Source organism: Typopeltis vanoorti, chromosome 22 (genome assembly GCF_054136105.1).
Source record: "Typopeltis vanoorti isolate ZY-2024b chromosome 22, IOZ_Tvanoo_1.0, whole genome shotgun sequence".
NCBI classification, from domain to species: Eukaryota; Metazoa; Arthropoda; class Arachnida; order Uropygi; family Thelyphonidae; genus Typopeltis; species Typopeltis vanoorti.
Window position 1 is genome coordinate 14,717,789 of NC_143570.1, and position 27,765 is coordinate 14,745,553.

Sequence of the window (27,765 nt, forward strand, 5' to 3'; positions counted from 1 at the left end):
GAATAATGAAATTCTTTAAACATATCACTAATTTTTTTTCTTTATATTGTATTCTATTGTTCTTTTCACTCTCACCTTCTTGGTTTCCCTGTATAATTGGTCATTACAAAATCAAATTAACGGTTATGATTTAAATTGATATGTATATATTTTCTGCTAGTTCAGATATTATGCTCCAATTTTATAATAAGCAATACTTTTGCTTATATATGTATATATTTAAATTACAAAGTTTTGTATTAAAAATTTCCACTACAAAAGTTCGACAGAATCAACAATATTATTGTCATATTTCTTTTTCTCGCGTAGGAGGAAAACGGTAAAATGCTACTCTTGTAATTGTATCAGATGTTCTAATGGCAAAAATAGTAAGAAAAAAAAATCATTTGTACTTTCTTTTCAAAACACAAAGTGAGAACATTGTAAATTCACCCAATGAAAAAGAAAATACTCCATATTTTTCTTGTGCTATCTGATTTTTTTCTTGTAGTACAAAGAAGAAATCACTGTGCATAAGATGGTAGAATACAAGAGGGCAAAAATCTGTAGATTGATTACATTATAGCTGATAGAGAATTCATGCCAGAAAAATTATTTATGTAAGAGTTCTAACATCAGCAGATATAACGATATTTTCTTCTAGTTTAGATAGGTGACATTATTGAAGTAGCTAAATCTTTGCTACTATTTACCACTAAAATGAATGGGCATGTTCCCCAAGTGATTTACGTTCAAAACAGTTGTCTTGCGAACGATTTATAAAATAAATTCTCTGAAATATATGCAAATTGAATAAGTCTTCAATATAACCTTCCTGCCCTCCCCAAAAAATAAGATTATGTGAAGTATATGCTCCTTTTCTTTTAAAATAATTAAAGTCCTCTTTTTCAAGATAATTATATGAAATAATTTATAATTTTTCGATAATAAAAATGAAACTGATCGTTATAAATTAAGAACTTATTTCAGCAAAAATACTGTATCAGCCTGTAAAAGAAATGTCTGTATTTTCTTCTATGTTAGGATGTCTACTAATTAACAATTGAAAACAAAACACGACATTCTTGATGTATCTCGGACTATAGCTTGAGGCACTTTAGTGTCCCTTCTAGCAAAGCGTTCTCAATTTTCTTCCTCAATAGCACTGAGAGTAATCTAAGCCTTTACCTTTCCCACCAGCTAAGAGGATTACTACAAGTATTTCTAAGATGTAGATTACTTCAGAAATAGCACCCAGAAGCATAAGTAAAAATATTTAGATTATTTTAAGAAAAAGTAACTAAAATAATACTACTGAACTTTCTTTTGTGTGGTATGCATATAAACAATTTTATGTGGTGAAAATATAGCATAGTATTTCTAAAATTTCAAATCATTTCAGCAGACAGTAGAACAGCTGGTTTTAGATTGCAAAGAAATAGTGCAGAATTAGAAGCTTCAGGGTACAACAATCTTATTGCCTTATTTCTTTTGTCGAAACGGTAAAATGAAGTAAGAGATTTTGAATACTGTCTGGAAACGTTTTCTAACCTGTAGAAATTTAGAGTGGTTATGTAATTGAATTCCAGGAGAGGATAAGGATGGGGAGGGGGTAAGCATTAGCAAATATTCAAAATGAGCATAAATGTTGAATTATTCTGTATATGATATCCTTCATATTATATTTTCAACATATCTACCGTGGTTATGCATTGGATATTATAGTAATGCGCATCCTACAAAAAAAAAAAAAAAAGCTAAAAATCCCTGCTAAAACATCATTGGATATAAATTCTCGATACTAAAAAGATTCACAATCGGGTTATGCAATATAACATCGTTTGTTGTTCATAAAACAAAAAAAATCGTTTCTAGAACTGAAATGTTATAATCCATATAACGGTATTTTGCTAGGAAAGAAAGCAAAAGGTCATATTTATTTCAATAAATATTATTTAAAAATATAAATACGTGACATAATATGTTCAATGCAAACATCTGAAAATTCGCGAAAAAAGTCGTTTCTATATTGGAACAACCAGTGCAACTGTTCCGTTGCAGTGATTTGAAGAATAAATTTAAGATACAGCAGAATTTGCTACTACTAAATAGATTCATTGCAAAGGCTGATCGAGGGTCATTTCAGGATTAATTATTTTCGCACATGTGAAATTCGTTTCAAATTTTGCGAAGAAACACAATAAATCATTTTAGAGGCAAAAAAGTCAAATATTTTAGGACAGTAAAGAAAATTCCAAGTAAAACAGTGTGTGTAAAGACAGGTGACACAAACTGTTAGTCAGACACTAACAGTTAATCCACGAATGGCTCTAAAATAGCCGTAAAGGGATTAACGGCGGAGGGAGGTAATGGCATGATGAAAGGGACAATGCTGATGAAGTTTTGATCCACGAAAAAAGTCTGGGGTAGTCTTGCTATTTCATCCACCTTGGCCGGTAGGAGGGTTAATAAATTTACTAACAATGGATATATTGGAATTGTGGACATGTGAAAATGGCTGTCATTTCAATGTTAATAAATGTAAAGTCATGCACTTTGGTTTAATTAGTTATGTTGTATTATACTGGTGGGAGAAACTGATGAGGCTAGGGATCTTGGATTTTTTTTTTTTTTTTTTTTTTTTTGAAGAATAGAAGAGGGTGTGCTGTTAATGATATCAGATTACTTGAATCCAGTAAGAGTTGAGACCTATGACTGCAATACTAGTAACAGTTTTTCATGTGGCAGTGAGTATGAAGCCATCTAGCGTGAGGCATAGTCTAACAAGAACAAATGCATGGTATTGTTAAAGACCTGGTGGATTGGTTGCTAGTGACAAAGAAATGCATCACCAAATAAATACAATGGGTGTGAAAATAATGGGGGACTTTAATTATTCAAACATTGATTGAATAGCTATGAAATCACATGAGAAGAATAAAACTGAGTTTACTGAGAAGTTGAGAGACAACATCCTCCAGCAGCAGGTGACAGAAGGAACTCGTGTTCAAAGAGTGTTAGATCTAATCAGAGGAGGTTTGAGTTAAAGACAACTATTCTGCCTCGGGTTGGTGACAGTGATCATGCAGTACTCACTTGGGAAGAAGCTAAGTTTATGAATGTTCCATTCAGAAAAGGTTACATGCTGAACTACAAAGCAAGAAATTATGACCACCTGAAGGAGTATGCTGTGGGATACCCTATGGGAAGGATATGAACAGTGTGGGAAGTGTTTAAAAAATACTTAAATGATGAGATATTAGAATGTGTTCCTAAGTTTAAAGAATAAATAGAGTAGAAGTGAAATGGATGTGTAATCTAATTAAGCAAGAGATTCATCAGAAAAAGATGATGTGGAAGGAATGCCATGTGCATAAGAATGATGCCAGTTATAATGATAATTATAAGCAGCAGGCTAGAAGAGTCACAGATGTTGTATGGAAAGCTAAGTCAGTGTATGAAAAGAAACTGGCTCTGCAAGTAAAAGAAAGAATGAATTTGAAAGAATAACTCTAATGAATGCAAATGGTATGCAGGTGAGTGATTGTTCAACTAATGAGCAGCCATTTTGTTAAAAGTTATCAACCTGGTATATGCAACATTGAACCTCTTTAATGTATGAGGAAACACATGTGAATGAAGAGGAAGTACTACAGCTGTTGCACAAGCAGAATAAGAATTCTGCAATAGGAACTGATGGGATATCAGCATGAATGCTAAAAGAGTGTTTAACTGAACTGGCTATTCCCTTGACCAGGCTATATAATTTGAGTTGCAAAACAGGGAAGATTCCAAAGGAGTGGGAAAAATGTATGGTAATCCCATTGCACAAGGTGCAAAGATCAATGTATCCAACTATTGACCAATCACTATCTCAGGAGTGGTGAAGATTTTGGAAAGTCGGTTAGGGCTTGCACTCAAATGGGTTGACAGAGAATTTCTACTTTACAATGAACAGTATGGGGAAGGTCATGTTTTAGCAACTTGCTCACATTCCATAATAATGTTACCACTGAGTTAGACAAGGAGGAATGGATACACCCATGATACTTTTGGATTTATGCTAAGGCTTTTGACATAATACAGCATGGAAGCCTGTTGCATAAATTGGAGAATATGGAATTGGATTATAAACTGCTGGCATGGATAAGAGAATGGCTGACTGACATATCAAAAAGTCGCATATAGGGGGTGTGAATTGGCAAGATTCAAAGTAACCAGTGGTGTGTCTCAAAGATCAGTCCTTGGTCCATTGTTGTTCATCCTATACATTAATGACATTGGAAAGGATATGTGATATTTGATATGTGACATACAGCTATTTGCTGATGATGATGCCAAGATATGTAGGGTAATTAGGAGTGCTGCTGCTATGCAGTACTTGTAGAATGATGTGAATAGGCTGGAACTGTGGCTATGTGAAAATTGCTGTCATTTCAATTTCAATGTTAATAAATGTAAGGTATGATTTGATATTAGATATTCAACATCATATTATATCATCATAGTGCTAATTACAGATACAGACCATACTGGTCTGTTCCAGTCTTATTATCCATCTAATATCCTCTTTTGAAGGAAAGAGGATATTAGATGGATACCTGACCTTTTTCCAATTAGTTTATATTTCATTAATTGATTAGGATATCAAGTATTGGCTTTTCAGTTTACAAGTTCTATCCAATTGTAACTGTTTAGTTTTTTCTATTGATTTCATTTTTAGTTCTTTTAAAATATCTTTGTTTCATTTCTTTTTCTTTTAATAATGTGTATTTTGCAGTTCTTCTCATGAATCTCATTTCATTTGTTTTTACATATGTTTATCTAGTTCTTTTATTGCTAGAATTTTGCTCCATATAATAATGCAGACACTGCAAAAGTATTGCATATTTTTGAAGTGTTTCTTTTTGTACAACATTTGGACCAAGTGTTGTATTTATCAGGTCTATAACCTGATAAATACAACATATATTTCTTCTTCATATATTTTGTATCCAAAATAACTGAAAATATTTATCTGTTATATTATTTTATTATTAACTATTTTATTCTAATTGGAGTTTTCTACAGATATTTTCATTCAAAACTGTTGTACTATAATGTTTAAATTATATATTGCTCTCTGTAAACTGTCCTCCTAATCTGATATTATTACCTGATCTCTATAATTAAATACCTGTGTAATTAATTTAGGGGGGATAATAAATCCCGTACTGATCCGGGATTCATCATCCCCTTAATTTATGTCACCGGAAAAATAGCCTTTTGGCTCTTTACCTCGTTAATTAGCAGGTTTTGTTTTATCTCCCTTTTTAAATATAGATATTACTATGCTTTTATTTCTTTTTATTGGTATTTGCCCATTTGTATATATTTTATTTAAAAATTTTAATCTCTGATGAAATTTTTTTTCCAAATTTATACCGTTCAGAGTTCATCTCATCTTCTCCTGCTGATTTACCATTTTTTATTTTACTTAAGGTTGTCTTTTAATTCTTTCATTGTTATTATATCATTGAAAGCATTTTGTAAGTTTTGGACGATTTTTTTTTATATTAATATTATCTGTTCAAAGATGTGTAAAGTGATCCAAGAATTCTTTTAGATCGAAAGATGTGTAAAGTGATCCAAGAATTCTTTTAGATTTATTTCACAATTTATATTTGCAGTTTTTTATATCTGCATTCACGTGCTTTAGTATTTTATATGCATCATCATCAAATTCCTGCCATGTACCCTCAAGGGGGGTACAGGATATGATAGTACTACATGAAAAATTTACATTATTACTAACTTCCTATCTACAATTTTCCTCCAAATCAGTCTATTACCTGTCAAGACTCCAACATTATCAGATCTTATAGTTCTATCGTCTATATCTTGATCTTCCTTTGGGTCGTTTTCCTGCCAACCTGGCAGAGAACACTTGTTTTGCTAATCTTTCCTCGCCCATTCTGTTTAGGTGACCATACCACCCGAGATTAGCTCTGCTAACGCATTCCTGGATGCTGACAATGTCAAGTTCTTTCCTAATATCCTCGTTTTGAATATGATATTGCCATTCATGCCATCGGTTCACGCCTATAATCTTTCTCAGGACTCTCATATCTGTGGTCTCTAGTCTTTTTGGTCAAGTGTTTTACTTCTGACCACACTCTCAGATCCATAAGTTAAAGCTGGTTTGTACACTGTCTTGTATACAGTTAATTTAGTTTTCCGAATAATTTCTCTCTTATTCCATATGAATTTATTCAATTGACTTCCTATTATACCAGCTTTATTGATTCTGTTGTCCATTTCCATATTTAATTTACCATCTTCAGTAAAAATCGTGCCTAAGTAGGTGAAATGTTTTACTTGTTCCACAGGGTCTCCGTTCACAACACAGTTCACATTTTCAACGATTCTGCCTATTTTCATTTTCTTTGTCTTTTTATTGCTGACCGCCATACCATATCTGTTACAACAGTTATTCAATTTAGTCAGGGAATCTTGCAGACTCGTAGCGGATTTATTTAGAAGTATAACATCGTCCTCATAAAGCAAAGAACTGACATTAATATCTCCAATTTTGTTATCATGTTTAATACCACTTTCCTTCATAATGTGATCCATATAGATAATATACATCATTGTCTCATACCAGATTTAACATTAAACCACCTTCCTGTACTTCCTTCAATTTTAACTGCTGACTTACAACTCAACTAAAGACTAAGTATTGCTTGATATAATGCCCCATCGATATAACCATATAACTGTAGCGTATTGAATAGCTTCTCTCTTGGCACCTTATCATATGCCTTTTCCAGATCATCAAAACACAAATAGACATCTTTGTTATATTCGAATGATTTCTCCACTATTTGTCATAAAGTGAAGATCTGATCCTGACAGCCTCTATTTGGCCTGAATCGAGCTTGTTCTTCACCAAGCTTTTCTTCTACAATTCTTCTCAATCGTTTCTCAAGTATACTTGTATATATCTTATCAGGAACACTCAGTAGGGAAATACCTCTGTAATTCTCACATTGTTTTATTTCCCTTTTTATATATGGGTACTATGGGAGCTCTACTCCAATCATCGGGAATTCGTCCCTCTGTCCAGGCTTTCTGAACTATGCAGTGCAGCCACTGTAAGAGTTTTCTACCACCATACGTCAGCATTTCTGGTCGAATATCATCTATTCCTACTGCCTTTCCATATTTCAAGCCTTTGATGGCTTTTTCTACTTCAAGTATGGATATGTATTCCTGACTGTGTGCCTGTTGAGTGTTTTATTACCACTGTGCTATTACTACTTGTTTCATTTAGCAATTTTTCTAAGTAATTATTCCATACTTCAAGGATATTTTTTCTCCCGTTTTCATGTCACCTTTATCTTCTCTAACTCCTTTTACAGCACTCTTTCCTCCATTTCTAAGCTTCTTCAACAACTTCCAAAATATTTTGTCACCTTCTTGATATTTATTTTCTATGTTCTTGCCAAAGTCCTCCCATGACTTTTTGTTCAGCTAGTTTTACACAGTGTTTAGCCTTTTTACATTTCTCCCTGTATTCTCTAAGAGCACTAGCTGACTTATTTGCCAGGAACTTTTGATATGCTTGCTTATTTTCCTTCACTGCCTCTTTAACTTCCTGTGTCCACCATGAAGTTCTGATTTTTCAATCCTTGCTGACAACCTCACCACATGCCTCTCTAGCTGAATCAATCAGGGTTTTCTTCAAGGCTTGCCACTGAATCTCCAAGGTTTGGTTACTGTTCTCAAACTCTTTCATTTTTGCTTCAATTTTTGACACTTTAGAAAAAGCAACTGACACAATGAAAAAGGAAAAGTTGGTCCTTGTTGGGGATCTAAACAGCAGAGTAGGAAATGATTGTGAGACATACAAAAATATTTTGGGAAAATTTGAAGAAAAGAGCAAAGCTAATAATAATGGCAAATATCTGTTGGATTTCTGCTCAGGACATGGACTGGTTATTACTAACACCATGTTCCAACATAAAAATGTGCACAAATTCACATGGAGAGAAGAGGCAAGGAATAAGAAAAGTGTCATTGACTATGTTATTGTTGATAGTGATGTTTTCTCCCTGGTGCAGGACACCAGAGTGTACAGAGGATTTGAAATTGGAAGTGATCACTATTTAGTCTTGAGCAGGATAAAATTGAATTTCATATTGAAAAGAATAACATGCAAGAAAGTTTTAAAGCGAATAAAAGTTGAGCAGCTCTCAGATGTGAACTGTAGACTAAAATACAGAAAGATTATTGAAAAGAAAATGAAAGAGTTTGAGAACAGGAATCAAACCTTGGAGATTCAGTGGCAAACTCTGAAGAAAACATTGATTGATTCTGCCAGAGAGGCATGTGGTGAGGTTGTGTGCAAGGATAAAAAAATCAGAACTCCCTGGTGGACACAGGAAGTTAAAGAGGCAGTGAAGGAAAAGAAGAAAGCATATCAAAAGTTCCTGGCAAATAAGTCAGCTTTTACTCTTACAGAATACAGAGACAAATGAAAGAAAGCTAAACAGTGTGTAAAACTAGCTAAACAAAAGTCATGGGAGGACTTTGGCAAGAATATAGAAAATAAATATCAAGAAGGTGGCAAAATATTCTGGAGGTTGTTGAAGAAGCTTAGGAATGGAGGAGAGAGTGCTGTAAAAGGAGTTAGAGATGATAAAGGTGACATGAAAACAGGAGAAAAAGATATCCTTGAAGTATGGAGTAATTACTTTGAAAACTGCTAAATCAAACAAGCAGTGATGACAGCACAGTGATAAAAAAACACTGACCAGGCATGCAGTCAGGAATACATATCCATACTTGAAGTAGAAAAAGCCATCAAAGGCGTGAAATGTGGAAAGGCAGCAGGAGTAGATGATATTCGACCAGAAATGCTGAAGTAAGGTGGTATAAAAGTCTTACTGTGGCTGCACTGCATAGTTCAGAAAGCCTGGACAGAGGGACGAATTCCCGATTATTGGAGTAGAGCTCTCATAGTACCCATATATAAAAAGGGAAATAAAACTGAATGTGAGAATTACAGATGTATTTCCCTACTGAGTGTTCCTGGCAAGATCTATGCAAGTATACTTGAGAAACGGTTGAGAAGAATTGTGGAAGAAAAGCTTGGTGAAGAACAAGCCGGATTCAGGCCAAATAGAGGCTGTCAGGATCAGATCTTCACTTTACGACAAATAGTCGAGAAAGCATGGGAATATAACAAAGATCTGTATTTAAGTTTTGTCGATTTGGAAAAGGCATATGACAAGGTGCCAAGAGAGAAGCTATTCAATACTCTGCAGTTATATGATGTCAATGGAGCATTATATCAAGCAATACTTAGTCTTTATTTGAGTTGTAAGTCAGCAGTTAGAACTGAAGGAAGTACATCAAGATGGTTTAATGTTAAATCTGGTGTGAGACAAGGATGTACATTATCCTCTCTGTTATTCATTATCTATATGGATCACATTATGAAGGAATGTAGTATTAAACATGATATCAAAATTGGAGATGTTAATGTCAGCTCTTTGCTTTTGTGCGGATGATGTTATACTTCTAAATAAATCCGATACAAGTCTGCAAGATTCTCTGACTAAATTGAATAGCTGTTGTAATAGATATGGTATGAAGGTCAGCAATAAAAAGACAAAGACAATGAAAATAGGTAGAGTCATTGAAAATGTTAACTGTGTTGTGAATGGAGATCCTGTGGAACGATTTTTACTGAAGATGGTAAATTAAATATAGAAATAGACAACAGAATCAGCAAAGCTGGTATGGTGGGAAGTCAATTGAATAAATTCATATGGAATAAGAGATAAATTAGTCGGAACACTAAATTAGCTGTATACAAAACAGTGTACAAACCAGCTTAAACTTATGGATCTGAGAGTGTGGTCAGAAGTAAAACACTTGACCAAAAAGACTAGAGACCACAGATATGAGAGTCCTGAGAAAGATTAGAGGCGTGAACAGATGGCATCAATGGCAATATCATATTTAAAATGAGGATATTAGGAAAGAACTTGACATTGTCAGCATCCAGGAATGTGTTAGCAGAGCTAATCTCAGGTGGTATGGTCACTTAAATAGAATGGACGAGGAAAGATTAGCAAAACAAGTGTTCTCTGCCAGGTTGGCAGGAAAACGACCCAAAGGAAGACCAAGATATAGTTGGATTGATACGGTACAAAGTGCCTTAGACGATAGAAATATAAGATCTGATAATGTTGGAGTCTTGACAAGTAACAGACTGATTTGGAGGAAAATTGTAGATAGGAAGTTAGTAATGATGTAAATTTTTCATGTAGTATTGTCATATCCTGTACACCCCTTGAGGGTACATGGCAGGAATTTGATGATGATAATCTTTGTGTATTTTAGTCTACAGTTTACATCAGAGAGCTGCTCAACTTTTATTCACTTTAAAACTTTCTTACATATTATTCTTTTCAATATGAAATTCAATTTTATCCTGCTCAAGACTAAATAGTGATAACTTCCAATTTCAAATCCTCTGTACACTCTGGTGTCCTGAAAAAGGGAGAAAACATCATATCAACAATAACATAGTCAATGAGACTTTTCTTATTCCTTGTCTCTTCCCTCGATGTGAATTTGTGCACATTTTTATGTTGGAACATGGTGTTAGTAATAACCAGTCCATGTCCTCAGCAGAAATCCAACAAATATTTGCCATTATTATTAGCTTTGCTCTTTTCTCCAAATTTTCCCAATATATTTTTGTATGTCTGACAATCATTTCCTACTCTATTATTTAGATCCCCAACAAGGACCAACTTTTCCTTTTTCATTGTGTCAGATGCATTCTCTAAATCCTCAAAAGATTCCTCCGCTTCTACCTTAGTAGAACCTTTTGTGGGACCATAGGCACAAATAAGTCTCATTGTCCAAATTACCATTCTGATATTTGCTCACATCACTCTACTTGAGATTGCCTGCCATTCAAGAAGATTAGCCTCGTATTTAATGTTGAATACAATGGCTACTCCTCCTTTTCCTTGATTGTCATTGCCTGAATATAACATTTTGTATTTATTGCTCAGAAAAATCTCACCAGTTTTTGTCTTTTTTGTTTCAGTCACCCCTATTATGTCGATCTGGTACTTATCTAATTCCTCAGCTAGCTTCATTTCTTTGCCATTCAGGCTTCTTATGTTGATAGTACCGATCTTTAACTCTGGTGTTGTTCAGATTTGTTCTAGTAGCTGACTTTTCGCTGTTCACCCTGGTTCCCTAGTGAAAACAACGGGGGTCTTTTTAACCGGGCGACGTCCCAGCAGGTATGAAATTTTGTACCACAGTTTTGTAATTTGGTTTAAGCCAATAAGAATTACAATTTGGTCGGCTAAATCCCAAATTGCCAGCCCATCCTCGTTCGTTCGGTATCCAGGTAGACCCCCAAGAGGGTGTTCCATGAGAAGTGAGGATTGGACATTAGGTCAGAAGTCCTGGTCGGTTCTCCACATTCCTGTGGAGGTCTCCTTTCAGTTATACAGCTTTGACCATGCATTGGGTGTTATTTTGTATATGTCATTTTCTAGATATGATCCAAATTTTTCATAGCTTTCTCCGAGTCTCTTTCTGATTTCTCTTTTGCTATTGCTAGCTTTGTTAAAATTCAATTTCATCTTTTTGTTTTTTGCTACTTAACCATATTTGAAAGACTAACTTTTTATCTGCAACTACTGTTTTTATTTCATTGTCCCATATGTAATTTTTTATTTTTATGATATTTTTTGTGTTCTTAGACTTCATATGCTATTGAGGTAATAATTTCTTTAACATTATTCCATTCTTTCTCAATGTCTACATTTTCTTGTATTTTTTCTAAATACTTATTAATCCTCTGCTGGTATAATTTCTTATACTTAAATCATTTAGTAGTCTTACTTTGTAATTAGATTTTCTTTCTCTAGATTGTTTATTTTTTTATTTTTTGTAACCAATTTGGTAGGAACCTTAATTTTGCCTGTACTAAATATTGATTTGTATCTATTTCTAGCCCTCTTCTGACTAATCTAGGAAGAGGTTTGCTACTTTTTAATTTGCTATAAAGTAGTCTATTATAGATTTTTTCCCTCTTGCTGGTATAATATGTTCATTATTTTTAAATTATTATATAATCAATGAGTCGTTTTCCACTTTTGTTTACTTTCGGTTCTTCAAATTTTTATATATTATTAATTTTCATTCCTATTCTGGCATTGAGATCTCCAGCATTAATTATATTGTCTGTTTTATTTACTTTTTCATATATTCCTTGTAACTGTAAGTCATTATTTTCTTCTTCTTTTTCTTCGAGGGCATACACTATATCAACTGTCAAATCTGCCTTAATTTTAATCACACTTCTAATATTCTTTCAATCCAGTATGTATGAGTTATTTTAGTTTGGATTGATTTATAGATCCAATCATTATGTCTTTTTGCAAGTATTTGTTTGTTTACTCCACTATGATATGATAATTGTTTCTTTTTTTTGTTTGTTTCTGTAAGAAAACTGCAATTTCTATATTTTCTTCATTTAAAATTTTATGTAATTCTTCTTCTTTGTTATGTGCTATGCTTCTAATGTTCCATGTAGCATATTTCACCACATTTTTCTTTTTCCAAAGTTTACTAACCTTTTCCAGTTTGCAGTATTTTCCCATGTTTTCTGCCCAGTTTAAATTTCGTTCAGACTTGAAAGTAATATGTGTTTCCCTATGTCAAGTTACTAGCATGAGGATAGGTATCCTAGTGGTGGAGCTACCACCTTAAGGCAACTAGGCTTGCTTTTTTTTAGTAGATAGTGGGAACTACAGTTTGAGAAGAAATAGTCACTCACTCCATCGACTGTTGATCTTGAAGTGCTCTAATAGTATTGGGGGTGGGGGTGGGGGTAAGAAGTAAGAGAGAGTAGAGGAAAGAAGAGTAGCAGACCAGTCTACAGATATAATATAGCAAGTTATATTGATGGAAGTAAGATTAGGTATGCCATGAACATACTCACCAATGTGAGCCATTTCAATGTAAATAAATGTACGATCATCCACTCTGGTGGGATAATGCTAGAAGAAACTGATCTTGGATTTTACTAGACAGGAAGTTGAAGTTCAAGAATCATATATCAATAATTGTAAATACAACTCAAAGAATAATGGCAATGCTGAAATGAACCTTGACATGTAAAGATAAGGAAGTCATTTTGCCTATTTACAAGGCCTTGATAAGATCTCATGCAGACCACTGAGAGCAGGTCTGGTCCCCCTAGTTTCCTTGGTGATTCTGATACAGTGGATAGAGTGCAAAGGAAAGTGTCAAAAATGATATCAGGATTGTGGAATACTGATTATGAAGATAAATTGAGAATTTGTAGGCTGCAGACACTAGCCAAAAGGAGAAAGAGGAGTGATATGATTGAGAGTTACAAACTTCTGAAAGGGTTATAAAGAATTTCAGTAGATGGAATTTTTCATTTTATGGAGGGTGGGGAAAGGATGTGAGGGCATCCATGGAAGTTGAGAATGCTGTCAAGAAGGGAGTTAGGGCAAGATTTTTCTCTCATAGAGTAGTGTGTGAATGGACTGGATTGCCACTGGATGTTGTGTGTGTGCAAGTAGTGTGAATGAATTCAAAAAGAGATATGGCAGCTGGTGTGAATAGTATGGCCTCCCTCGATAAGTTCCTGAGTCCCTGGAGGTCTCTCTTGATAATAATATTTTGCTAGTTTTCTATCCAGCATTGTTAGAGTACAATTATAACTGTGATAGGCATGCAACACTGAACTAAGTAATTGTAACAAAAGAATTCAAATTTTAACTGAGAACAGAACTAATGTCCTTACATGGTGTCCTCTGTGGGCCAGATAACCATAATGTTAATTTAGAAAATTGAGACAATTAAGTCTCAAAATAACAGTCTCTCCAATCTTTGGTAAATTAATGCAACCATACTTGTTGAGATTGGGAAAGTGCTTCATAGCTGATGCTGCTTCTAAAAATAATCTCTCAGACCTATAGTGACTTCTATGTAATATAGAAGTTTTCCTCGATCTAATTCTATGTGAAGGAATATCCAGAGCATGGTCTGCTAATCCAGACTTGTCATACAGACGATTGCAGATGTAATTTTCGTACTCTTCAAGGCAGATGCTAACTGATCTACAAGTCTGTCCAAAGTAGGCTAAACTGCAGGTAAGGAACTTTATACAGTGTGGAATGTTCAAAAGGATGCAGTTGATTTTTATGGATGAAGGCAGTTAGCCTTCAGCAAGCAAAATGTAAAGTTTTAAAATTTGGGAAACAAAGATGGGATGTAGAATTTATGCTTGGTAGGGATATGTTGTTAGGTGGAGGAAATAAGAGACCTTGGAGTGATGGTGGATAAGGATCTAAAATTTAGAGGACACATTGTCAAAATTGAAAAGACAACACAATGAATTTTGGGAATGATGCAAAGGACAATGATTTGTAGAAGCAAGGATATTCTCATTTCATTATATAAGACTCTGATTAGGCCACAAGTGGACTACTGCACTGATTTTGTGACCTGGTTTTCAAAAGGATGAAGAGATGTTGGAAAGGGTCCAAAGGGAACTGACTAAAGTATTTTCTGATCTCTAGAATGTCAAATATGAAGAAAGGTTGAGAAGATGCAATTTACAGAGTCTAGTGGATAGCAGGAAGAGGGGTGATATAATAGAGACCTAGAAGTTAGTAAGGGGTTGTTATAAGATCAATATTGAAGAGGTTCTACAGAAAACAGTTGGAGATCAGGGGAGAACCAGAGGTCATCCCTGGAAACTGTATAAAGAGGGTGTGAGCAGGGGAGTGAGAAGCAGGTTTTTTGCATGCAGAGTTGTGAATGAATGATTGGAATGCCTTGTCTGAGAGTGTGTTTAAACTGTGGTATGATGAGCTGTGTGTATGATAAAAGAACCTCCTAGATAAGTCTCTGACTCCATGCGGTTTTGGATAATAATAATAAAATATGCATCATCTTTTTCAAAATACAATGATTACATATCTCTAACTACCATTTGTTGCAGGAGTGTACTAATTATAAGGAACATGTTCTTGAGTGAAACTGTTGGAAGTTTTTCCAGTAATTTATACTATAAAATTAAAGATACCAAGAAATTATATACTTGGTTTACTCCTTTATCCAAGTGTAAGCAAACAAAGTTCGCACCTGAAGTATTTTCAGGACTGGGGCAACTCGCATATAGAAGCTAATGACTACACATCACTACACATAGTATTATCTAGCAAGGATGTGTGTTTTTCATTATGGGATACTAAGGCAAGTGATGTGTAGTCATTAGCTTCTATATACAAGTTGTCCAGTCCTGAAAATACTTCAGGTGCAAACTTTGTTTGCTTACACTTGGATAAAGGATTAAACCAAGTATAAAATTTCTTGGTATCTCTAATTTATAGTATAACCAAGTAAAAAAACTTCAAACAACTATCTCTAATCCAGAGTATTTTAATAATAAGGTGTGACACCTTTTTTATAGAGTCTAGTGGATAGGAGTGATATGATAGACCTACAAGTTAGTGAAAATATTTGTATTTTCATATACTTGTATATGCAAATATGACTTCTGCATTATTTCAATCTTAGTATCACTTCTGGGTCTGAGTAGTGACCCTTCCCATAATGCATAGCATTATACGTCTTCAAGGATATTATGGGATACTAATACAAGTGATGTGAAGTCATTAATCTTTGTATACAGGTAGCTTGATCATGAAGAAACTTCATGTGCAAACTTTGCTTACACTTGGATCAAGGATTAAAGAAGTACATAATTTCTTGTATCTTTAACTTGATTGAATTTATAAAAACAGTATTAATAATTGGTTTACTCCTTTATCCACGTGTAAGCAAACTTTGTTTGCAACCTAAAGTGCAAACAAAGTTACCATTATTTACCTGTGAAGTTCAGGTGAAGTTACCATTATTTACCTGTGAATCTATGCTATGCAATGCCATTCATAATGCGTGGAAGAAATAATTCAAACCTCTTAAATAAGATATTTCTGCATAGAAATAAAGAACTTCAGCTAACAAACATTTATTAAGCTAATTCTGAATGTCAATACTCAAAAAAGCAACTTACATATATTGTTAACACAGCACCTTTTGATGATCTTCTCATTTCAATGTTGTGGTGTTGTCCAAGGGCAAAATTCTCATTTTTAATGATTATTTCTTGTCTTTCAAATCCAAAATCAAACACCAAACGTAAATGACCTAAAGAAAAATATCTGCAGAGCTAGATCATAATCTTTATCCATGAAAAATGTAAGTTTATATGAAATTTAATAGTGACAGAGAGTGCCAAGAATTTTTATTATTATTATTTGACACCTCCAGGGAGTCCAAAGACTCATCGAGGGAGAGTGTGCCAACAGCATCGAACGATGGGTCCCCTTCCAACTACTAACCGCGCTCAAACTTACTTAACTGAGCCATTAGTAGCAGAGGCTCTACCAATCGACCAACCTTTGCCGGCTATTTTAATTTTAATGCTAATTTTAATAATTTTAATGCTATATCAACTATCGTATCTATAAAGTAATGAAACAAGCATTTTTACCTATATATTCTAACATACCTTGTCTCCTTCAAAATAACCAGAGATGCATTTTATTTAAACTTAATGTAATGGATATACATATTAATAAAAGATGTTTAGTTACCTTTCCTTTAGTGTTACATGGTGATCAGCATTCATTTCAATAAAATTATGGAGACTAAAACTGTGTTAGGAATAATTACTTTCCTTTCCTGACGTTTCAACCTTCATATTAAGGTCATCGTGTATACACACACACACATATATATATAGACATAGAAAGACAAGCTAAATTACATTTCAAACCGTATGCTAAAGTGACAATGATTTGATCAACTGTTATTCTACTGGCTTGACCTCTAGTGAATACATAGAATTGACTGGAAAGGTGCCTGTTGTTTACAATCACGCCAAAGCATAGTATGAGCATAAATTAAGGAAGCCAGTGAAATTGTTATCTGAAAATTTCACATAATTTGTCCAAGTTTGAGATGACCTTACTGTGCATACAGCTCACCCAGATTAGTTAAATTTTCATTTCTTTCTCGAGTGAAGTGTTGCCACCAACCAGAACATGGCAAAGGGTAAGAGAAGTGTCACATATAGTTGGATCATTAGTCCTCAGTAAATAAGATGTATAATCTAATGGACATGCTTAGTTGTTGATGTTATTCATGACTTAATTTTTTAATGGTATTGCAACACCAAACGAACCAAATTATAAAAAGATGTTCATTAACTGGCTTATATTTCAAACCAGTATCTTCAGAGACACATATATGTTACAGTTAACACATGACAATGAGTAAGTGAAACAATTCAAACTGTAATGAAGAAAAGATTTGGAGTCTTCTCTAAAAAAAAAGTATTATAGCTATGTACAAGTTGATCTTAAGATAACAATCTCCCAAATTACATTTGGAAGACTGTTGGGAGAACTTTGGACAAATTAATGAAACCATACTTGTTCAGGTTAAGAGAATGCTCCATGGCCAACTCTAAAAATAATCTTTCAGACCTTTAACGACTTTTGTATAGCATATAGTTTTCCCCCCCCCCCCATCCAATATTAATTGATAACTGTGGCATTACTCTTATCAGCTTTAGTAATCGCAATATTTTTATTCTTATATAATTTTTTTAAAGCAGCTATTTCCTTATGTGGTATATTACTTTTTTGGTGGTTTTGATTTGTTAAGGATGCTAACTATAATAAATTTAGTTTAATTTATCCAAGTGTGTGCAAACAAAGTTTGCGCCTGAAAGTATCTTCAGGACTGGGGTAAAGTGGTACAACACCGGGCGACTCCTTGCAAAGGTGGAGTAAGCTACCAACTACTCCTATCTCGGTATCTCCCATAATACAAAACACATCTCCTTGCGGATATGTATAATGTTATGCATTAAGGGAAGGGCCACTACCCAGACTAGTTTCAACCTTTATTGAGGTCTCTTCAGTGGGAGCCAGGCCCAAGTGGAGATACCAAGGCAGAAGCATTAGCAAGGTCATCTCCTCCTATAGGAGCTGCCAAACAGCGTGCCACCTTTTTATTAAATTACTCTGGATTTAGAGAAAGATGTTGAAAGTTTATTTTTCACTTGGTCAGACTATAATAAATTTAGTTTAATCCTTTATCCAAGTGTGTGCAAACAAAGTTTGCGTCCTTAATGCATAACATTCAACATGTCAGTCAACCATCCTCTTATCCATGCAACATTTTATAATCCAATCCCATATTCTCCATTTCATACAACAGTCTTCCATTCTATATTCTGTCAAAAGCAACTGCAAAATCAAAAAGTATCATGGTGCATCCATTCCACTTGTCTAACTTGGTAACATTATTATAGAAAGTGAGTGACTTGCTTAAACATGACCTTTCCTAAGTAGACCGATGTAGTCATTACAAAATATAGATTCCCTGTTAACCCATTTCTCTATGTAAACCCTAACCAACTTTTCCAAAATCATCATAATGATACAAAGTTGGATACATCAGTCTTTGCACCAATCTTGTGCAGTGGGATTATCATATTCTTTCCACTCCCATTTAATCTTCCTGCTCTGAGACTCAAATTATATAGCCTTGTAATAGGAACAGCCATTATTACAGCACAACACTCTTAGCATCCATGCTGATATCCCATCAGTTCCTACTGATGTATTCTTATTAAGTTTGTTCAAAGGTTCTGGTACCTTCTCCTCATACACCTAAGTCTCTTCATCTGGTGAAGAGGTAATAGTGAGTGCAATGTTGCATACCCCAATTTGATAGCTTTTAGTAAAATGGGCACTTATTAGCTGAACAATCTCTTCTGGCACCTGCACACCTGCATTCAGCAGAGTTATTCTTTCATATTCATTCTTTCTTTTACTTGTAACATAGTGATGGCATTCTTTTGGGTTATCTTCAGCTTGCAGAGCCAGTTTCTTTTCAAACTTAGCTTTCTATACAAAAGTTGACTTTAAAGTAACTCTTCTGGCCTGCTTCTTATAATTTTCATAATTGACATTATCCCTATGCAGGAGGTATTTCTTCCACATAATCTTTTTCTTAAGAATCTCTTGCTTAATAAGATGTTCTGATACTGCATCATTTAAGTATTTTTTAAATGCTTTCTATGCTGTTGATATCCTTTCCATCCAACAACTGATACCATGGTGAAGAACCCTACATGTTCTTCAGCCAGTCATAATTTCCTGCTTTGTAGCTCAGCATGTAACCTTTTCTGAATGGAACATCGATAAACTTAGCTTCTTCCCAAGTGAGTACTGCACAATCACTGTCACCAACTGGAGGCAGAATAGTTACATCTTTAACTGAAATCCCCTATGATGCCATAATCAGATTTAACACTCTTTGACCTTGAGTTTCTGCAGTCACATGTTGCTTGAGGAAGTTGTCTTGCAATGGCTCTATAAATTCAATCTCATTCTTCTGAGATTTCACTACTACCCAATCAATGGTTGAATAATTCAAGTCCCTCAGTACTGGTTTCACACTTATCTTTATTTAGTAATGCATTTCTTCATCCCTAGCAACCAATCCACTAGGTTTGCAACTGCATCCCATTATGCATGTGATCTTGTTAGACCACCTCAGACCAGATGGTTCAAACTCACTGCCACATGAAAAACTGTTACAGCAATCCCTTGATTAATGAGCCTAATGCATTCTTTAAAACAGGCGTATTAATCGAAAATGCACTAATCGAATATAACCTATGTAATATGGGAACATTTCCCATATAACATAGGTTATATGAGAAAATGAATAATTCGTTCCTCAGATTTCATTTTTGACCCTTAATTTTTTTTATAAAAGAATTAGGGTATGTCTCAGGGTCTAGTTAAAGTGAAGCTGAAAGATGATAAAAACATATTCAAAATATAAATTTATTATTTTGCTCTTAACAAAGAATTGAGCTAATGTAGTTTGGCAGGCATGGCCCTATTGCCTCTTCTGCAAATTTTACTGGTTCTCTCTTCACCAGGGTCAGTCTCTAAGCATTGCTACTTAAAAACATAAATTGTACGAAAACTATTTTCAAATTTTCTGTGAAACCTCTTTGGGCTTGTCAGTGATGAAATTTTCTTCATATTCTTCAGGATCTTCCTGCTGTGCATCTAAATTTAGCAGGTCGGAATCACTCAGCTTCTCAGAATGATATTTAATTAACTTAGATTCATTTGAAAAGCCTCTAAATTAATTTGCACAATGTGGAAGAATGTGCTTCCAAATGGCTCGCATATTGCTAGCAGTAATTTCTCTGATTTGGCTAGAAAAGTCTTGGAAGGCATTCGCTTCCTAAAAAAGGCCTGTTTCACCGACATTCAATATTTGTTGATCACAATAGTCCCCTTCTTACACAATTTTCTTCAAAATTTCTGGATATCTCCTTATCAGCACTTGCAGCTTCGCCTGTGATTAGAACATTATGTAGGTTATTTCTCTTTTTGAAACACTCAAATCACCCAGCACTAAAGTGGAATTCTTCTTCTTTTCCATCATTGATAGTCCTATCTTTCCAGGTTACAAAGAGATTTTTGATTTAATAAGGCCAGTGTTTAGCAGTATCCGTTTTTGGTTACAATCTTCAATCCATGTAAAAAGAAGTCTCTCTAATTCAATCATAATAATACTTTGATTTCGAGTGCATGCATGATGAACTTGAAGCAGCCTTACCTTTCTCTTTGTATTCAGCAGTTGATTCACCCATTTTTGTGTTCTTGTCCTATCTTTGCTCTGGACTTGCCTTGTTCATTTTTTATTTCAAGTTTTACTTCCAATCAGATTACTTTTCGAATCATTTTCACACTTCTATTTTTTGCTCACTAATTCTTTTACTCATGATTAAAGGTTAGGAAAATAATTTAATGGAAAACAATTGCACGAGATATGATCAGCAAAATGCTATATAAAGCAGACGACATAAATTTTGGCGGTAAATTTGGAACATAGCATACATGGAAATAGTATGCCATTAAAAAATAATTCTGTAAAATGTTTTCAAATCGGTAATTAAATTATTTCATCCTGGTGAGTGATTTTTTTTTTAAATAGTTAGCCATAAAAAATGTATATAGGCACACTAATTGAATTTGGTTATTGCAAAAAAATGGCTCACTAATCAGGGGCGCATTTATCGAGGGATTGCTGTATTAGCAATCCCTCGATTAATGCGCCCCCGATTTCAGACTTATGTTCAGACAGTCATAAGTCTGAACTCTAACTGGATTCAAGTCATCCAATACCACTAGCAGTACACCTGCCTCCTCCTCCTCTCCTGTCTATCCTTCCTAAAAATAATGGATCCTTTACAATCAATACATGTTAACATGTCTGCTTCTGATGGCCAGGCCTCACTAATGCCTACAATCTCAGGTCCCGGCATATTTGTTTCTGATACTCCTAGCATTCGTGTATAGACATAAGTTCATGCATGCTTCTTTTTATATACTACTCTGTAGTCTGTGTGACACAGTTGGACAACTTTCAGATCTGTTCTCATCTAGGGCTGTATTTATGCAGACATCCTTTCACTTGCTCGATAAGTCCAGACAAACACAATCATTTTCCCCTTAATCATTTCCATGATGATGTCCATTCCCATCTTAACACAGCTACATAACACTGTTGATTTTATATACAGCTTTCTGTATGACTTATATTAGTCATATAATAATAATATGACTATAAATCAAGTGCAATGAAACAGCCACATGTAATAGATATTTTTTGTTAAACTCACTCGATCTGAGTCAGTTCATTTTCAGAATTACTCATCTTAGCAGGTGGTTCATTAGTGAAATGGAAACAAAATCACTATCAGTAGCTAACAGACTTATGCTATAATGTATGGTGAAGTTATTATTTTTTCATGTTTAGGGATCATATTTGATAACATGTTGGTAAGATAAAATTATTTTATAATTTTAATTTCCCTTAAATGGAGGATGGATAAAAAACGGATATAATATTTTATAGCCAAATATATTAAAAAAAACCTTTAAAAACTTTTGAAATTTATCAGAAAGCTTATGAGAATATAATCTTCTGATGAAAATAAATCAATCTGAAGTTTGGAAACACTTTAAGAAATATAAAAAAATGAGGAAGCACCAGTGCAGTTATTGTCCAATGCAGATTTCATATAAGGAACTGAACACTATTGGACTGGACTAATAAGGTATTTAGAATGCATGCACGAATCTAATTTTAAAACAGGGACCGAGGAAAATATGGAACCTTCAAGCAGCTCAAAAGAATTAAGGCTGATCAGTCAATTTTATACTTTTGCAGGAGACAAGGTGGAAGGGGGAAAAGGCGAAGGAACAAGGAGATGGGTATAAATTGTTCTACTCTGGAGCGAATAAAGAGGGAAGAAATGGTGTCGGAATTGTGGTGTGTGGCAGAAAGAAGGGCGAAGTACTGGAAGTGGGTAGGAGGAATGACAGGATCATGCGAATGTACAGCAGAAGAGAAGGATGAATTCTGGAACGTGCTAGATGAAGAAATGAGGGAACTGGAAGAAAATAAGATGGTGATTGTCAGAGGAGACTTGAACGGACACATAGGGAGACAGAATAAGTACTGTGAAAGGGTGCATGGTGGCCATGAAGTGGAAATGATGAACCAGGAAGGAGAGAGGATTTTGGCCTTTGCAGTAGTGTTTGATCTGGCAATTGTGAACTTCTTTTTCTGTAAGAGCATTTGATAACATTTCAGAAGCGGCAACAATAGTTCACAGATTGACTACATTTTGACTAGAAGAAAATATCTTAAGGCAGTAACAAATTGTAAAGTAATCCCAACAGATCAGGTGGCACAGCAACACCGACTGCTATGTGCAGACTTTAAAATAAAGTTGACGACAGGAACCTTTGGAAGCCATGAGAGGAAGAAAATTAAGTGGTTTCGCTTAAAAGAAGAGCGTGTGAGGAACTGCTTTAGGGAGAAGGTGTTAGAGAGGATTTCGGATGGACTAGAAAGTATACAAGACTGGTGGAGACATAATTCCAAAGTAATTCTAATCTGTGCAATAAGGTGCTTGGTGAAACATCCAGAAAGATTAGAGAGCAGAAGGAGGGTTGGTGGTAGAATAATAATGTACAAGATGCAGTGATGGCTAAGAGGAAGGCAAAGCAGAAGTGGAACGAGTAAAGAGTGGAAGAGGACAGAGAGAAAAAGCGAGAAGCCAAAAGAGTTGTTGCACAGGCGAAGGCCATGGCATATCAAGACAAGACCTTTATGATCAATTAGAAACAAAGGAAGAACAGAGAAAGATTTATCGATTGGCAAAATGTAGAAACAAGGCATCAAAGACTCTGGAAGAAGGGTATTAAGGAAGGATGTGGATATAAGAAACAGATGGAGAATATATTTTGAAGGGCTTTTGAATGAAGAAAATGCAAGGACTCACAGAGAGGATGGGGAGCCTTATGAGGGGACGGTGCAGAACATTAGCAGAGTGGAAGTGAAGGAAGCCGTAAAGAGGATGAAGAATGGAAAATCAGTAGGCCTTGACAGGATCCCAGTGGAGGCATGGAAGGCACTAGGGGAAGAGGGAATTGACCTGCTGTGGGACCTGTTAATAAAAGTTTGTCAACAAGAAAATATATATGAGGAATGGAGGGAAAGTACTCTTGTCCCCATCTACAAGATGTAAAGGGGATGCCCAAGACTGAAAGAATTACAGAGGAATAAAGTTGATGTCCCAGACAATGAAGATCCTAGAGAGGGTTCTTGATGGAAGACTGAGGAAGGAGGTGAAGATTGCAAACAAGCAATTTGGCTTCGTGCCTGGTCGATCGACGAAAGATGCTAGCTTTGGGTTACGACAGATGATGGAAAAGTTTCGAGAGAAGCAACGGGAGCTACATCTGGTTTCTATTGATCTGGAGAAAGCTTATGATAGAATGCCAAGGCAAGAAGTCTGGAGGTGTTTGAGGGAGAAGAAGGTACCGGAGAAATATGTCAGGTTGGTGCAGGAGATGTACAGAAATGTGAAGACAAGAGTTCAACCTGCCTGGGAGAGACAAAGTTTTCCAGTGACAGTTGGCTTGCATCAAGGGTCAGCATTAAGTCCATTCCTGTTTATTATTGTGATGGAGGTAGTGACAGAGGAGGTGAGAGAAGACGCTCCTTGGACTATATTTTGTATGCAGATGACATCGTGTTGTGTGCAGAATCAACAGAAGAAGTGGCAGCTAAACTGGAAAGTTGGAGGAAAGTACTGGAAGAGAGAGGTATGAGACTGAGCAGACATAAGACAGAGTATATGTGTTGCAAAGCAGATGGCAGCCAGGAGACAGATCTAGAGCTGGAAGGAAATGTCACCAGGAAGGTGAGGCTGAGAAGAAGTGGGATGCAGGATACAAGCAGGATGGAGGAACTGGAGAGAGATGGCAGGAGTGCTATGCGATAAGAGGGGTATCAATCAATCTAAAAGGCAAAATCTACAGGACAGTAGTGAGACCAGCTATGACGTATGCTATGGAAACTGTGGCCCTGAGGAAAAATAACATCAGTTGGATGGAGGTAGCGGAGATGAGAATGCATAGGTGGATGTACAGTGTGACCAGAAAGGATCGTTTGAGAAATGATTATGTAAGGGGAACGGTGAAAGTTACGAACTTAGGAGCAAAGTTACAGGAGGCAAGGTTGAGATGGTTTGGTCATGTGATGAGGAGGGAGGAAGAGTATGTGGGAAGAAAGGTCATGCAGATGGATGTACAGGGGGAGGAGGAAGCGCAGGCAGCCAAAGAAGAGAGGGAAGGAGATGGTTGAGGAGGACTTGTAGATGAAGAACTTGGATGTGGATAGAGCTCGAGACAGGCGGATATGGAGGAGAATCACTACAAACAGCAACCCTACTTAAGTGGGAAAAGCTGCAGAAGAAGTCAATTTTAAACTTTTGTAAAACAAGAATATTAAGTGAGATTGTATCTAGATTAGCTGCAAAAGATGAAACTCAGTTTGAACAATTGTTAAATTTTTTTTTTTTTATGCCAATCAATTTCAACTTGGAATTATGTATTATCAAACCAGTCAGATATTTTAAAGTTAATTTTAGACATTATTCATATATAAAAGAGGAAATATCAAAAATTAAAGAATTAGCAGAACTGGATCATTGTTTTAGTCCTAATTTGGATGAATTGGCAAGTATTGGAAATAAACTGCACTTCAATATTGCTGTATATTCAGATGATTTAAAAATGTTTAATTTAGAATTAGTTAGTATATACTCAAAAAAAGCGTTCCTCAGTTGATATTCAAAATATCGTAGACTTACGAATACAAGCATTTGGTATAATTTTGAAAAACATACTGTAATTATAATGACAGATTGATGCAGAAATACTGACCTGAAAGCTTAGTTGAAAATTTACTCTTATATCTGCTTAATCATGCAATTGTTGATGCATTTAATAAAAATGTGTCAGCAATTCATTATTTAAAAAATATATACTAAAAATTTAAATATATTTAAAGAATTTTCATAAGCAAAAATGTAAAAATCTTGAGTCAAAGGAACAGAAAGATAGCTGAGACTCAGAAAACCTAGTGAAACTCTTGGTAGGATAATGCTTTCTAACAAAACTAGTTGTCGAATTACCTGTGTGTACGTGCACACGTGTATATTTTACAATAAACAAACTTAAAACATTTAATTATGCAACAAGTCTGCCAGCATTTGCACTTCCATTAAATCATTTCATCTTGCTAATATTTATTAATTCTGTTAACATACCCTCAAAGTCAGCCTTTTTGAATTCAACCACTGATGCTAGTCTTAGTTCCCTTTCTAGGAGGTCAAATAATTGCTATCAAAGTTTTTATGTAATTAATATGGTATACTAATTCCTCTGAATTAGTAGACCATATTAAAGAACTATCACAAAGTTGCTGCCTAAATTTACTACAATTTATTATCAGCTTTAACATTCTAGAATATATCTCTGATACTGAAAGCCCCATTATATATATTGTAAAATAGAGTTGAATGACTTAAACCGAGAGTTAGATAAAAAAAAGGGGGTTTAATAGTAAAACATGACTAGTTTCGGCTTATAACAGCCTTCATCAGGTGACATTATAAAAGAAAAGAAAAAACACTAAACACTGAAGGTTAAAAAAAACTATGCACAACATAGAGAGTCTCTACACATAATTAGCATGAAAACGTCGCAGTTGTATTTAAAGCTGTTCTTTTGTTTGTTGCATTGTTGGGAGAGTGCGTGCTTGTAGCATCACGTGAATGCCAGTACACAATTACAGCTGAATGACTATCTGGGAGGTTGTAGCTCAGGTTATTATTTAGATGTTCAGGGTTGAGGATGATTTTCCTAGATTCTATGATTTTTCTCTCCAATTCATCATGGCAACGAAAGATGTTAGTAGATCTGTCCCAGCAGACAGTATGACTTGGGTTTTCATCATTAGGATCAGCCGAGAAAAGGATATGGCTTGATAAGGCACTGGCTCGCTGACTCTTGTAAGCAATGTCCCTCATGTGTTCCTCTATACGTAATTCAATAGATTTGTCCGTCTGGCCAAAATAAGGAATATCACAATCACACCATATTTTGTACACACCAGGATATTTAAGATGATGATGATGATAAGGTTTTGGGTGGTTATTAAGGATCGTATTTTTGGAAGTGGAGTGAACAAAGTTCTGATAATGCATTTTTTTAGAACCTTGGCTAATTTTTGTGAAACTGAACTTATGTAAGGAATAGATATATTACCTTTAAATGTATTTATTTCTTCTGTGTGATGACTAGGAGGATTAAAAAGAAATTTTTCAATAATTCTTTCAGAATATCCATTAAGTATGAAAGTGGTTTTGAGATAGCTGATTTCTTTTTGAAGTTCATTTGGGTCATCAAGAAGAGAGCGAGCTCTATGCCCCAAGGTAGAAATTATTCCAAGTTTTTGGGGAGGGAAGTGATGGGACTGACTATGAAGATATCTGTTGGTATGTGTAGGCTTTCTATACATCGAAATTTTAAGTTTACCAGAAGAGTGGGTCAGTTTTACATCTAAAAAGGGCAGGGAACTATCAGTTTCAAGCTCTGCTGTGAACTTTATACTTGGATGTCGACTATTAAGATGTTCCAGGAAATCCATTAGGGAATCATGTCCATGGCTCCAAATGAGGAAAATGTCATCCACATAACGTTTCCAAACTTCAGGTGTTAAAGCAAAGGAAGAGATAGCCTTGGCTTCAAAATCTTCCAAGTAAATATTTGCAAGAACAGGGGATAAAGGATTACCCATCGCAAGACCATGATTTTGCTTGTATATAGAATCTTGGAATCTAAAGTAACCAGACTTGATGCAACGGGCAAGTAAGGCCAACATTTTTTTGGATAACTTGTCTTTGAGTAATGTTATGAGTTCGTCTGTTGGGATATCAGTGAACAAGGAAATTATGTCGAAGCTAGCCATGATTTCATCTTCATTAACTGTCACATCCTTAATGTACGAAACAAAGTCCGCTGTGTTATTGATAAAGGATGAAGACTTGCCTGAAAAACATTTCAGGTATTTTGCAAGAAGTTTAGAAAGTTTGTACGTCGGAGAATCAATACATGAGAGAATGGGACATAGTGGGAGGACATAGTGTATTTATATATACATACATACATATGTATATAATGGATTTACTCAATT

The 27,765-nt window shown here is 35.0% G+C and overlaps 1 protein-coding gene across 2 annotated transcripts in view; it reads right to left on the reverse strand.

Moving 5' to 3' along the window:
- Nrx-IV (neurexin-4) overlaps positions 1–27,765 on the reverse strand; it is a 491,733-nt gene that overhangs the window by 78,061 nt on the left and 385,907 nt on the right. For both annotated transcript variants that reach the window (XM_090412013.1, XM_090412014.1), the window contains exon 20: positions 16,121–16,254. In XM_090412013.1, coding sequence (XP_090268139.1) covers positions 16,121–16,254 — 134 coding nt within the window. The remainder of the gene's footprint in view (positions 1–16,120; positions 16,255–27,765) is intronic.